At 36.9% G+C, this 15,260-nt stretch overlaps 1 protein-coding gene across 1 annotated transcript; it reads right to left on the bottom strand.

Moving 5' to 3' along the window:
• Positions 1 to 6,474: 6,474 nt before the first annotated feature.
• On the bottom strand, positions 6,475 to 9,789 carry LOC119840053. Its single transcript, XM_038366551.1, has 2 exons — positions 9,554 to 9,789; positions 6,475 to 8,386 (listed from the first exon to the last, which is right to left on the bottom strand). The coding sequence occupies exons 1-2, from the start codon at positions 9,687 to 9,689 to the stop codon at positions 7,758 to 7,760; spliced, it is 765 nt and encodes a 254-aa protein (XP_038222479.1). The 5' UTR covers positions 9,690 to 9,789; the 3' UTR covers positions 6,475 to 7,757.
• Positions 9,790 to 15,260: the final 5,471 nt, after the last annotated feature.

The raw sequence follows: 15,260 nt of genomic DNA, 5'->3' as shown, positions 1-15,260 counted from the left end.
GGGCGGCCGTAAAACTGACATGATGCGATCTCGAGCGGGCGGAATGCAGGAGTCAGCTTTTTATCGTAAATTGGCATCATCTTTACGAGCCGGCGGATTGTGGAATTTGAATGGGGCGCGTAATTTTGGAAGGGGCTTACTCCGTATAGATGAGCGGCTTAATTGCCACTTTACGGCTTAATGAGGGTCGCGGGTCGGCGACGTGTGCCGATGTGCCGCCGAATATTAAGCAGGATACCGTGCAGCGAACGGCATCGCGCAATTATTGTGTTGCCTTATATTTCACGCGGCGTTGACTATCGTCAGAGCTCTTATCATCGCACGCGTCAACGGTCAACAATGCTGTGGGCAAATTCAATGCAACCAATTCGCATTGCACTGCAGACTGTACAGAGCGAACACACAAACTCTTTGAACTGTAGAGCGATTATTATATATTGCTGTTATTGCTGCCAAATGGCTACCCATTACATACCAAATGGTACAAACGCTGCAGCTTTAGCTAACATCTCTTCAACAGCCTGCTCCCCGAGTTCCTTATATTTGGAGCAATACATCTGCTCGTTTCGCATCCACTTAACGAATTCAATTATTCACCAAAATGTTATTTGCAACTGTATTCAAATTACAAAACGTATTAGTAAGTCATTTCCTCTCATACATACAAAAATGTTTAAGGTACTGTTGTTATAATTATTATAACAGCGTTTCACAGTAATTATACAAGTACCAGCTGTAACGAATGGTCAGGGTTGTCACATTTCACAATATACGTATACGTAACTGTACGTAACCGAAAAAAAATTAAGTGTTAATCTCTTTTAGTTTAGTATAGTAATTATAGTAGTAGTATCTTTATTATAATGACGACAGATTTTAGGATCAGATCTTAGGATTAGGTTTCTATTTTCTTTTATTTTTTCATCGGATTATCAGCAGTAATAAACGATAACCCGCAACTTGTGATTTAGCAAATGGCAGCCCTACCTGCAGCGCTGCGCACCTTCCGGCCGCCGCCGCCGCAGTAATTACAGCGATTTGCGATCAGCCGTATCCTCCACTCCACGCCGAGCCAGCTCCTGCACTAATCCGCTTTCAAACATACTAGTATGTGACACGCTTAATGCTTTGTCGTCATTTGAGCCCCACGCCCATATGGGTGTAAAGAAAGTTCGGAAAAGAACAACACGCTTATTTACCATATATCTACAGGCTTGTAAGCTTCTACTAAGAATCGAACCCAGAACGTATTGTGTAGTAATATTATACGCTATATAAAAAGGAAGCGGCCAGAATTCCCAGAGATTTGTTATCACGTACCTTAAGGTTGTTTGAAGTCCAAATGTTCTCTATTGTTCGTAAATAGTTAAAATATATGTAGAACCCTAAACTATTTTCTTCAAGATTCTTATGATGCTAGGCAATTATGAAATTCGAGTTTTGACTTGGATGTAGCATAATTGAAATTGTCTTTAATATATCTATGTTCTATGTACTTAATATATAGAGAAACTCTTCGTAGAATAGAGTTGTAGTATTATATAAATAAATTGTTTCTCTGTAGTATGAAGACTTAATTTCTGTGTCAACATAAATGTGTAAGCTATTTCTTTCGACGCGTATAATATATTTTGTTCCCATTTAGCGAATGCTCCATGATTTGCGCTTATAAATACAGAAAACCTTAGAAAAAAGAAAACGTCACGACGCCCTTGACAAATGATCTCAACTGAATGGTTCCCTTTAACATTGTTAACTCATCCAAAACTCTCGCAAATTCGTTAACTCTTCACCATTGCACCATTCCATTACTAACTGTGCTCTAATTGTGATGATTCCAGTGATAGAAAAGCAGCAATGAACGGTGCACGTGGCGATGTATCGCATCTGAATGGAGGTTGTTCCTGATACACTGACAGGTGAACCCTGCTCGGAGTAATTGATGGACTGCGATATGAAAGAGTTGTTACGGAGTATGTTGACGTCACGCGTGACAAACGATACAACGCGCGGCCCAAGTTATTACTTTAATAACCTTCCTTAACAAATGTGGAAAAGCGAGAGACTGTAAGGATGCGGATATTAACAAAATGCTTGTTAGTCAAACACGCAGTTACAAAATGAGACGTGATAAACATAATATGAGGCATAATCCATTCTACCGGTTAGCATAGGTTACCATCAGGTAAACATATAACTTGCAGAATATACATATTTATACAAATTTAAACCTCTAATGCATGCGTAGAAAATTTATTCATTAACAAAATTTGTTTGGGTGACAAGGGCGACTTTGTGAGAACTACTAGTTACAATATACTTATTATGACTTATTTGATTTATTTACGATTAATTTTAGCCTGCGGCTTCGCCTGAGCTTCCTCGAAAAAAACGGATAAAAAAAGCGTTCGTTATTCGGTTCAGTAAGTTTTAAATGACTTATATGACATACATGGAAGAAAATACATGAGTAAAAAATCGTACATTTACTTTATTTTATTCTAAGTTTCCATTACGCCATTTTTTTACAATAAAATTGAAAAGTAAAATGTATAGAATATATATTAAAAAAAAATTAAACAATTTAATCACATTATTTAAAGTTTATTACATTACTTACATAGTATTAAAGAGTTTAGTAGAGCTAACTATAAAATCTATATTAAAAATGTATAAGTTCAGAGATGCTAGTATAGCTAATAGCATTAATGAAAACATAGAAGGTGAAACTGCATGATACATCATGACAGTTATTTGGTCGTCTGCCATTATTATTATGATATAATATAGATATTATGTAAAATTTACACGATTTTAAAAAATAAACTACATAGTTTCTAGTGTGAAACTGCTTTCTGAACCGGTGGTACATGATAATGCTGTGTTATAACGATTCCAAAGTGCTTCTATAAGAAGTCTTATTGAATTGAGAAAATACAAGATCGAGTTTATTCCAAAGTTATCAGATTTACCATAAGTTTTTATCGTGCATTTCACGCCCAATTATACAAACTGAACTGCATGTGAAATAAAATTGTCAGCTATTTGGTAGTAGTAGTAAGTAAAAGATGCTGTATGGTAAAAAATACCTAGATTTTACTCTCTAAAATGAATAATACAATAACTAACCAGCATTTCTGTATGTCACATCGAGCATTTCTGTACGACATAAATTTATTACAGCATATTGCACTGAATCAAACCACACCCTTTTAAAATTCTTGAAAATGTAAAAATTGGGGAACATTCCGGAAGCGCCGAACGGAGCCGGTAACACTAGCTTGATTTAGTGCGCCATTAGTGTTTTTCATTTGTGACTTTTTATGTCCGCCACACTAAATAACTAAATGTGGAAATATCTTCAGAATAATGTACAACTTATAATGTAAGTCGTTGAGAACACTTCAAAATTATATAGCGTTTTAGTTTTACAATATGAAATATTGTGATATTGTGATACAATTATATACAATGTAAAATATTGCGATGTGTGATAAATACCGGGATTGTTGTTACCGATTTTTAAACTACTTATGTGTAAAATGTTTGTAAAACAATACTTTCTCCCTTACGATAACATAATTAGCTATTTTAAAATGTATCTACAAATGTAGATGTTTGTTTTATAAACAATACTAGCTGCGCCCCGCGGTTTCACCCGCGTAAGTCCGTATCCCATAGGAATATCGGGATAAAAAGTTTTCTATATGTTATTCCAGTTGTCCAGCTATCGACGTACCAAATTTTTATTGCAATTGGTTCAGTAGTTTTTGCGTGAAAGAGCAACAAACACACAAACATCCTTACAAACTTTTGCATTTATAATATATTATTTATTTATTTATTTTATTATTTTTTATTATATTTATTTATTTTTCTTCTCTATTGTATTCAATTATAATTTTTAATAATAATGCTGTCAAATGGGTCAAATTGTGAATCTACTTTAGAAGCAAGCTGTTTCTCCCAAATACAGGTTGCCCTGCAATCTAGCTAGGGAAACATTAAACATCGGCTTCATATATGTAAACTTTAAAAATATATGTAAGACAAACCGTTTATATAAACTAAATTGTAATTGCCATAAATTGTAAATTTAAAAATGTCAAAAATGTATGTATGTATGAAATGTATCAAAGAAATAAATAAATGAAATAATAGGTCAAAAAATAATATTATACTGTATCAGAAAAAATCCTTGCACTGGGGCGCTCCATCCAATTTCACAAATTTTTTAAACAAAAATTATTTTTTGAATCTCAAGTCTAAGCTTTGTTTTTGTGTTTCTTATCATAAAAAGTTACCTGGGATGACTCATTCATAAATAGGCACAGCAGTCCCGCGGGCGGCCGCGGCGCGACAGTTCGAGTTTACAAAATATTCTCTTGACAATATTTAACAAAGACGGTTTTTGGTTAATAACCATCAACAAAAACCGTTTCGACGATACAAAAAGCGGAATACTTGACTCGAACTTATTACACTAACACACATTTCTATTTTCGTCCGTGTATGTGTGCGCTTCTGAAAAAACCTTACAAGTAGAGCCGGAGCGCGGCACGTTTCCGCGAAACACGCACACACACCCAAAAACATATGTTTCCTTCGACAGAAAACAGCTGTTCCATTCCGAGAAGTAACGGCTCTCCGGGCTATATCTGAAGCAATAGGGGCTAGATTAGTGCGCCGGGGGAGGCACATCTGCGATCAGCTGATCGCGCCGTAAACAGGATGCAACGTCACGCCGCTCCTAAGATTTATCCGTCTGTACCTGAACCCTCGCTTCCAAACCGAGCAGGTCCCCGGCGCTATAAACAAATCGCCAGTAATTACAGCCGTCAAATGGCTTCCAAGCAACGGGTGGTCAAATAGAAGGCATAATCGTTATCAGCATTATAATTATCATTTATTGCTTTCAGAACGAAAGTGTTTCGTATTCACGTATTCAGTTCAACGACAGCTGATTGTCACCTTTATCACGAACAGCTGATTTGGCTTTCAGCTGATAATGGTTACTTTAATGCTTTGACAAGAGTTGAATGTAAATGTGCTATAAATCAATACTTTGAAGTTTTACAATTGACGAAACAATATTTTTATAATAAAGCAATTTACGCTGTTAATAAAATTTATTCAGATGAGGATTAATTTTAGAATTTTTTAATTTTTTATAATTTTATGAAGTTTATAAGTGGTTTTTAAATTTATTATTATTTAAATTTTTAGAGATAATTTTAATTGTTTTAACGTTTTTGATGAATTTAAATGTTTTATATATTATTGTAGATTTTAGATTTCTTTATTTTGTTTACTCATATTTTTGTTCAAAAGCCGGGGCGACTTGTGATTAAAGACTCGCTCGGCGTATATATTTATAACTTTTCTTGTTGTAATGTAATGTTTTAGTGTATGCTTTGTAAGTCGCCCTTAAGAAATAAATAAATAAATCTAAGTTTAATCATGAAAATAAATGCCGGTAATATAAGAATTGTAACGCGATAAAATTAGCAGTCAACATTTAGTATACACTAGCTGTGACCCGCGGTTGAAACCGCGTAAGTCCGTATCCCGTAGGAATATCGGTATAAAAAGTGCCTATGTGTTATTTCAGTTGTCCAGCTATCTACGAAGCAAAATAGTATGATTATTCACCAATAGATGTCAGGAAAAAAAAGCACGAATAAAACACGAATATGACATTTTCTAAAAAAAATTCCTAGCTAGATCGATTTATCGCCCCCGAAACCCCCTATATACTAAAGTTCATGAAAATCGTTGAAGCCGATTCCGAGATTCCAATTATATATATATATATATATATATATATATATATATATATATATATATATATATATATATATATATATATATATATATATATATATATATATATATATATATCTTATACCTTTAGACGAGCAATTCTTGTATATATATATATATATACAAGAATTGCTCGTTTAAAGGTATAAGATAAGATATTTATGTATCACTTAACTAGACTCTACTTTGTATCCGTTGAAACAAAATTTAAACCTAAGCTCGAATTGTTTCTAATTATGATAAGTTCATATATAATTGCATAAACTTGATCTTGTGTTTCAGTACATATATATGTTTCGCATTTAACTGTAATGTCAATTGCCTAAACACGAGTGTTATTATTTTCAGCATTTCGCACATGTGAGCCGCCCTCGTCGCTCAGTGGATACAATAAGAATGGTATTGCAACGAAGTGTAGACATTTATAGATAAGAGGGTTGTTATGCTTAGTGAAGGCCCGTGTCATCGGTGGGGCTCACGGGCTACGGCAGATGTACTTAAATTTTGTGAATTCCACTCTTAATTGTTATTATTGACTATGCGTGTAGGTAATCTCTCTCCCCTAACGAAATAAAATTGAAAATAAAACCCACAATTTTTACAAATATTTTTAAAAATTGAAAAAGGCATGAAATAAAACAAAACATATCCCTTTATGTTTTTATTGACTGCCTCTAGGAGATCTCGTTACAATCGTTTAGTATAAACATCACAACTCACAACATAACCCCTACACACTCACTCTCAGTCAAATTGTCTTACAATTATTTCACTCACAGCTTTGATTCGATCAACATTACAATCAAACAGACGAGCACACAACTCTCGAGCGAGAACCTACTGTAGGTCTCTGCAAATCGCATACAATTATAATTATACATGGAATTTGTGTCGGAATAGCCACGCCGAGACAATGATTATCTGGACTTATTAACTACAATGAGCCCTTGTCAATAAGGTTAAGGTATCCTTTGGCGGTTATTTATACACTAGAATGTGGTAGATAGTAATTACCCTGGTGAGTCTTATAACAAATACTAACGTGTTATGATTGTTACACTGTAAATATGGACAACCTTGAAAAAAATTTACTACTAAAACAATGCCATTTAAACCCAAAGGTTACTCAATAAGTAGCTAAAGGTAATTCAATTTGATATGGTAATTTGATTGCAACCGCTAAAAATATCACCAACACTATTATGTCAACAAAGAAATTAAATTAAGTTACATTATACATAAAGTAGATAGATATACTAGCGATTGATCGCTTTCAGTTAGTATTACAACAATTACAATGGGAATTAACATGTATAAACAATGACTAACGATTACCGCCTACGTACGAACACTTACATTACTCAATACATTTACATACTATTACACCTAGTCTGGTTTCAAAATTGGACGTGTATTATTAATACCTAACTAAACTCGCGGCATGCTTCGAGAAACCGGATCTCCGACATTTTAATACTGTTGTTACATTCGTTTAAACAACTTGCACATCTTTGGTAGCATGACACCAACACTTCCTACACATCTGAGCATCTGCTGTAACCGAGCAAATGAAAACCCGAGTATATTCAGGAACGTGTCACTAGAATTAGGCATTTGTGGTTTAACAGCATGTTGGATTCTTTGAGAAACAACCTAAAGAACACCAACACAAAATAACAACTCAATTTTTATAGTTAAACTTAGTCCTTTCTGCTTATACTATATTCACGCCATTTATAACGATGGATGAATTTATATTAACAGAGATTTCATATAATTATTCCGTTGTTGGCAAACTTAGAACTGCTAGCAGAAAGTAAAAACTCTGAAGTCCGTACAGGGCGGAGTCAGTGCGGGTAAGCGTAAGCGGAGGCGTACTGTGCGCAGTGAGCGTAGTACTGACGCAGCCAGGGCAGCACCCGCGCGCGCTGGGCTCAGGAGGGCTTGCGATCCTCCTCCTCGGGCTCGGGCTCGCCCGCCTCGCTGCTGCTCGAGCTGCCCGCGCCGCGCGCCCACAGCACCGCGTAGTTCTGCTGCTCTGCGATGAGGCCCTCCTCCGCCTCTATGACGGCGTTGAAGAGCGCCTTCTTGATCTTGATTTGCGTCGGGTACGGGAAGCGCTTGGTGGACTGGCACATGCTGTTGAAGAAGATGTCCAGCGGGTCGGGCAGGGCAGGCGTGGGCGCGTCACGCTTGCGCTCCGCGTAGTGCGCGTCGGTGAAGGGCCGCTTGGCGCCGCCCTGCGACTTGCACAGGTAGTCCAGCTTGCGGTCGATGACGGACAACGCCTCGTGCTTGCGCTTGGGCTCGGAGCCGGGCTCCGACTCGGACTCGTCGCTGGAGTGGTCGACGCCGTTGGCGGCGGGGGCGGGCGGCTGCGGATCGGCCGCCTTCTTGCGCGCGTTCATGTGCGGCTGCAGAAACTGCATCAGCCCCATGTACTTCCAGGCGTAGTTCTTTTTGTTGGCGTTGAGCGGGTCTTTGGCCAGCATGTCGTTCTGCCGCTTCAACGCGTCGCGGTAGCTGTCGCGCAGCTTCTTCCATTTCAGCTTTACTTCTTTTACTGAAAATATAAGGTACCATTTACTATCATGTGAGAAAATATTCAGTAATCTTAAATACAACTAAAACTCGAAGATTTGGCTACCCATTAGTAGTATAATTAAAAGCCGATTCAGAAGATCCAGAGATCCCCTACGTCTGACGTTACAAAGGCACAAATTCACGAACTTCGCTACTTCATTATACCTTAATCTATATTGAAACTCTTATTACTTACTCTTAAACTCAACCGCTTTTAATCAAATTTGCTGTCATGTGCAGCTTGATACAACTTTAAAGATAGGATGGTTTATATTATTTCAATTATTAAGCTAGTATTTATATAGATCAAATAGATGAATAAAGTAATAGTCCTTAGTAAAGGAAAATATAGAATCCACAAATGGGCTTCGAACACACTTGTTTGTTAACCAAAAAGCATTCACCATAATATTATCTCGTACAAGAATATACTTAAAAACAAATCGAGTACCTATGAAAAAATTTTGCTCGGCTAAAAAAATTTGCCTTTCTTCCGGTGGTATACATACCTATGGATGGCAACTATTTCTATAAATAAGTTTCATCGAACGAAAAAAATGTGAAATATGTGAATATGTATATATACTTTTTTCAATTTCTCACACAATATAAGGAATCATAGCTCATATAACAAAGCTTTACACCGACTTCATTTACACAATAGATACTGTAATTTTTCAAAAGCTTTGTTAGCTAGATTACCTACCCCTTAAGACTAAAGTTAGAATCTTCGTACTTCTTTATCTATATATCTATTTATATAAGTACTTATAAAGTATTGATGAAAACCACAAATCATTATGCATCATCGTTCAATAGAGCATTAAAAAAAACATATGTTACAAAGAGGCAAACAATTAAACTCAAAAAATATATAGCTAGCATCAAGCTATGCAACACGATGCAGTTCGCATTTCCGTTACCGGTATGGATTATGGAATAATAAGTTACGTATTGAGTGTGGTCGCCGCGCCGCGCCGCGCCCCGCCGGGTTGGCGGCGCCGGGGGCGCGGGGAGGTGCGCGGGGAGCGGCAGCGACGCGGGATGCGAGGTGCGGGGCGCGGGGCGGCGCAGTGCCGCGCGGTGCGGGGGGTGGCGGGGGGACAAGCGCCCGGCCGCGCGGCCCAGCCAGCGACGCGACGCTTACCTGACGACAAGTCGGTCTCCTTCATCACCTCCGTCCACGCGGCGTCCTTCAGTTCCTGGTCGCGGTACTCGATCGCCGTGGTATTCCACAAGCACGGATACTTGCGCACGGTCTCGATGAAGTGTTCCATCTCCATGGTGTGCGACGGTGGTGGCGGCCGGTGAGCGGTGAGCGCGGGCTCCGGGCGCGGACTGCGCGGCGTTGCCGGCCCGCGCGGGCTCGAGCGGCGCCCCGACCCGCACGGCCCGCGCCGCCGACCGCCGCCGACCGCCGCCGCGCCCGCCGCGCACCGACACCGCGCTCCTCTACTAAATCATTCTTATATTATTACAAGATATCATTTGCGTTTCATTTCATTTAGAAGCATTCCAATAAAAAATAATATTAAAGCCTACTTATTTAGATTGATATGTTTTCTGGTGAATATCATCTACACCCCTGAATCCAAACCTACATAATGAAACTATAAAGGTGACAGCCCGATAACCAATAAATTTTTACATTAATAGGTATCCAATTGAATAGCCTAGGCAGTGGGCTACTCGATTTATAAGTGTATAAAAAACATAATATATGAAACACTACAAGTATCTATCGTGTTTAATCTTGGCTGAACAATAAATCTTGTGTGGAATACCTCGACGTACGAATAGTCTTAATCCATTATCATCAATATTGATTAATGGAGATTGCAATAAACACAGAATTCGAAGCACGCAACCTTAGGCGCAACCAACAACTAAAAGTTACATAACGAATTAGTTAACGTTGTCACGGCTATAATATTTTGTCTGGAAGACAGCGTCACATATACTTACATTTATTACCATTAAGCAAATTGTCAATAACATAAATTTGTCTCTTATGCCAACTTTATAAGACTTATAATTTATACACATAAATTAGTAAGTATAATACTATACATGGTTGCGCAAGTTTGCAGCAGAGACCGGTACCAGCACGAGGAGGTCAGCTATACGAGGTTCATTAAAGTATTCGTAGCTAACATTGTTGAAGTTAAAGATCAACTGCTAAATAATTGCCACCGACATAGTTAGTGCTAACATTTGCTTAAACTTCATTTCTTTTTCATTTATATAGGCTGAGCTATATGCTGAACCTTATATAGGTCCATTACCATATAAAATGTTATCAAAATATGCCCTGTGGTTTTATGCGATTGACGCACATAAAAACAGATAAATGGAAAAAAATAGTAAACTTTTTTTGAAGTTAACAAACATCCATGTTACATATGAATTACTCTTTTGGCATATTTATTCTACAGAAACACCCTGGTACTATTTTATGTGTACTTTTATAGATACGGTATATAATATAATCAGACGTCTTTTATGCTTTGAAGTACATTTTATGAAGAAAAACAACGTGTAAGATTTAAATAGATCCGTCAGATTTAAAAGGTTCCTTTTACTTAAAAAACGCCAAAATAATACAATAATTATATTATATATTGCCAAAGAAGGTAAAGGAATGACTCAGTGTGTACTACTTACGTGACGCTACTGCGGCAGCGGTTACAAAGAAATATTACCGATTTAAATACCATTCAATCTGTCTATAAATTATATAGCTTCATTTCACATAAGACCCCGAATAAAAAGTAAACGTGATCCGGCAAAGATTAATGAGACAGAAAATATTTTCCTAAATTGGTCGCTTTTGAGTTATTGGCTACTAATAAACAAAGCGATTGTTCCTTTATAGATTTTATTCAGTTAACAATGAAATGTTACCTAATAATAATCATTCAGAGAGAGAATTATAATAAGACCAATAATGGCCCAATAATGTATAAAATAAATATGTTCATTTTATTAATTCAAACAAACAAGCATAATCGTCAGCTATATACTTTATAACATTAGTTTATTAAGATTACTGTAAACTAATATATTATAACTTTAACATAACCATGTTTATTTTACTTATATGCTTCTTCTTTATTAATATAACAGTAGCACAGATAATATAATACTATTATACACAATAGTATGTAAATAAAACGTAAATTTTGAAACGCCTGTCAGAATATTTATAGCAAAGCTTCCGAAAGCAGCTAACACCCCAGATGCACGAATGCTCGGAAGGGATGTACGTAATTTTATTCTTTCCACTTTCATATCATTTCTATACCAAAAGCGTAGTTGCATAATGTTATGTATTGAAATTTTACATATATGAAACTATGATTAAGTTAAATCCAATAATGATCCATACACTAAGGTTCGCATGTTTATACGACTTTACTCAAGACAAAACTCGTAACTGTTGATAATTATGTTTTAGGAAGAAGATATTCACAAATCGTTTCCACTCCTAAAATCCTTTTAAATTTAATAGCCAATTATAAAGAAAACCTTTCAATACTTTCGAAAGGTTTAAGCAAATTTTATGATTGTAATAGGCATTTACGTAAATGTAAAATTAATGTATTTAAGGAAGTTATAGATATTCAATACCGCGTGCCATAATTAGGGAAAACCAATAGAGGCTATATAATATAAATATATAATCAGATAACATATATATATACAGATGAATATTTTTGGTAAAGACCTTACTTAAAACACAAGATATTCTTACAAAACAGTGTAGAAGCTTACTAGACAGCGCATAACGCCGGAGTGCTCCATTTCAAGGGTCCGGATTAGCTTCGTTAACATTCTCGGCACATTCGGCGCAACCTCAGGCAAGACTAGTGCCGCCCTCCGGCACGCCTCTACCTCCGCTACTCATTAATTATTCAAGGTTCACTCTGTTAGGTTACACGTACTTGTTCTCACCGAAAGAAATTAAAGCTGTAACTAAATATTAAATTCCATGTTGGAGAATTATTAGTAACGACTAAACAACTACATCATTTAAACAGATACAGAATTTCTAGTTTACAAAAAGTTATGCATATATATTTCTAAGGCAAAATCGTCGCAATGAAAATAGAAAAGGCTTCCACAATACGAGACCGAGCACCGGCACTGAAAATATAATTTAAAGCGCTGCAGCTCAAAGCGGGGCCGCGGGCGAAATATAGCAAATAGAGATCCGCACTCCGCTCGGGAAGTTTCATTTCCGACGCAGAACTTGCGTTACGATTCTGTACGAAATATGAGAATCTCTTTTATGGAGCCAGTTTCGTGCGCTGCAGGGTGCACCCATTGACTCTTCGACCGAAGACTATGATAGATACAGCCATAATTTTAACTCAGAAGAAGAACATCATATATCCCTATACCACAGATAACATAACGCTATAGCCCTATACTATGCAAAGCTCACGAATGTTATAACGCCTCTAAAATAACGATGTCGAATAATGATTCCATCGTAAACAGTTCGGCAAATCCGCGTGTTTGCGCAGCGATGTGATGACTGAATATTATATTTGCTCAAGCATCGTTTGAGGGCTCGACGGATCCCTCGCAATTATCAGCCAATACAAACACACAGACACGACAAACATCGGCCGGGAAGCGTGGGGCTTACAGCTCAGTGCTGAAGTGGATGATATAGTGCACTGGGGTAATCGCAAACTTGAGATATTTTGAAATTGTGATTTCACTCAAGCGAATGCCCTTCATGGTGGGCGGGTTGGTTCCATACATCAAATATATTAGAAGGCATTGCAAATATATGCGTTAGTGAAACATAAATTTATTAAGTTTGTTTTTGTAGGCTGCGGTCGTGTCGGTTGGTTTGTTCAACTGAGGCTTATCAGAGAATGGAGAGTCCATTCAAGTTATTCCCAATTATGTTACATGTTTATCTACGATTACAAAATAATTATGTTTGTGATTTTATCTATTCGAAATGGACTTGGCGGTAAATAACACAATTAACAGGATGGACATCTTTAACCTACATAGTACTTCATTTTCATGGGTCAATAATCAAAAGAGAATTAAATGTCTCAGAAAAAGCGTGACTAATTTGTGTTTAACAATGTCCTCACGCAGCCACCGCGGGTGATCAATCTTCGCGAAAGGGTGAAAGTGAGCAAACAGCGAGGCTGTGACGTCACCGCTCGCACCCCCTTAAATAATTACTGGTCGCACTATTTGCTCCGGTATTTATCACCGAATTAATTAAACTTCCATTTAAGTTCCCGAAATTGTATTTGTTTTGTTATTTTACTTTATATTTCCTCAATATTTAAACAGAAAATGGATTAGTCAAACAGATGTTGAAAGAAACCCCACTTATGACGATCTATTGTTATCTGTTGGTATGTTTGCAAAGCAAATTGCAAATTTAAACATACAAATGATTAGTGTTTACTGTTTACCTTGATGAGTTTTCGTCGCTGTCGTTTTTATATCTATAACTTTAATGAAACATAATAAAATCCTTGTTTATACCTTAAAGTATTAGAGAAGATTGAAGCAACCAATTAATAATATGTGGCTACGGTCTATATCTTCCATAATAAATTACAGTGAATGTGTTCGTAATGTAAGCTCAAAAGAAAAAAAGTACCTCATTATCGTTAAAATAAAGGATCGAGGACGTATTTCATTGACTGATCATTTAGATATTGAAATGGAAATTCTGATCTATAGAAGAAAAGAAGTAACTATTTGTAATAAAATAAAAATATCAATGACCGTATCTACCTATAGTGAGGCAAAAACAATACATTCCAAAATCGCACATCGTGGGTGCAATGTGTCCACATCCGGCAACTCAACCTCACCGCATGGACCCTGGGAACAGACCCTTACACCTCCACACCACAACATCCGATGGCGTGTCTTGTGTTACTTTGTATGCAAAACAATTTTATTTGATGCTTACGGCATATAGTATTTGTCGCAGGCAAATTTCTTAATTCCGCAGTTTACAAATTATCGGCGCTTAAACATTCGCAGGGTTTCTATTTCTGTGTAGTGTTAATATAAAACGAACCTAATCCGCCCCCTAACCAAACCGTCTGATTCCAAACTCTAGGCCTAATACAAAATACCAAGCGTTTGTAAACTAGCTACAGAATAACTATGAACTACGAGGTTGGCGACTGGCGGGTCTGCTCAATGCTGTGTCATCATATCGCTATAATCTGTTATGCTGTACCTTCATTTGTATAAATCGTAGAACAGTATTTGGTTCGTTATATCAAATTAATATTCTTCTGATTTATCGTATTTCTAAATCAAAAAACAGCCATTGGCTTGGAATCTAATATCAGATCACGTCTAATAGGAACGGTTTCTTTTCTATACCTACCATGGAATATAAATATTATTAAGCATCTAATTAGTCACGAATTCCGTTGTTCTTATTGAGACTGCAGAGGGGATTTATTAGTCTGTAGGGGTGAGGGGAGGGGTAGGTTCATAGCACCATCAGACGTGTCAACAGTATCAGATGTCTGTTTGGCCAGCGGCAGAACGGCTTCGCTCATCCATCATGGGGATGACCACATCTCTGTTACCGTGTAATTAATCATAGCTATAAGTACACCCGAATGAAATTTTACAACTTCAATAAGTACGTAAAATATAAATGGGCAGATCGGATACCCCATTTATTTTATCAAAGCAGAATAAGCAATTTGTTAGTTTTAGTGGACGCGGGTTATCAATATTCTTATCACAAAACTGAATGATTATAATTAGTCCGGTCAATTTAGACCAAAAAATGAGGGTGAAGTTACATAAAGTCCCAACAAGCTGAATTTCTGTGAAGT

Source organism: Zerene cesonia, chromosome 5, assembly GCF_012273895.1.
Source record: "Zerene cesonia ecotype Mississippi chromosome 5, Zerene_cesonia_1.1, whole genome shotgun sequence".
NCBI lineage: Eukaryota > Metazoa > Arthropoda > Insecta > Lepidoptera > Pieridae > Zerene > Zerene cesonia.
The sequence above is the reverse complement of the archived record's forward strand: the minus strand, read 5'-3'. Positions and strand labels throughout refer to the sequence as shown.

Excerpts from the sequence above, each read along its gene's own strand:
- LOC119840053 (XM_038366551.1), bottom strand. The coding sequence starts at position 9,689 with ATGGAGATGGAACACTTCATCGAGACCGTGCGCAAGTATCCGTGCTTG. Across the intron at positions 8,387-9,553 it reads GGAGACCGACTTGTCGTCAG|TAAAAGAAGTAAAGCTGAAA; the intron begins GTAAGCGTCGCG and ends TTATATTTTCAG.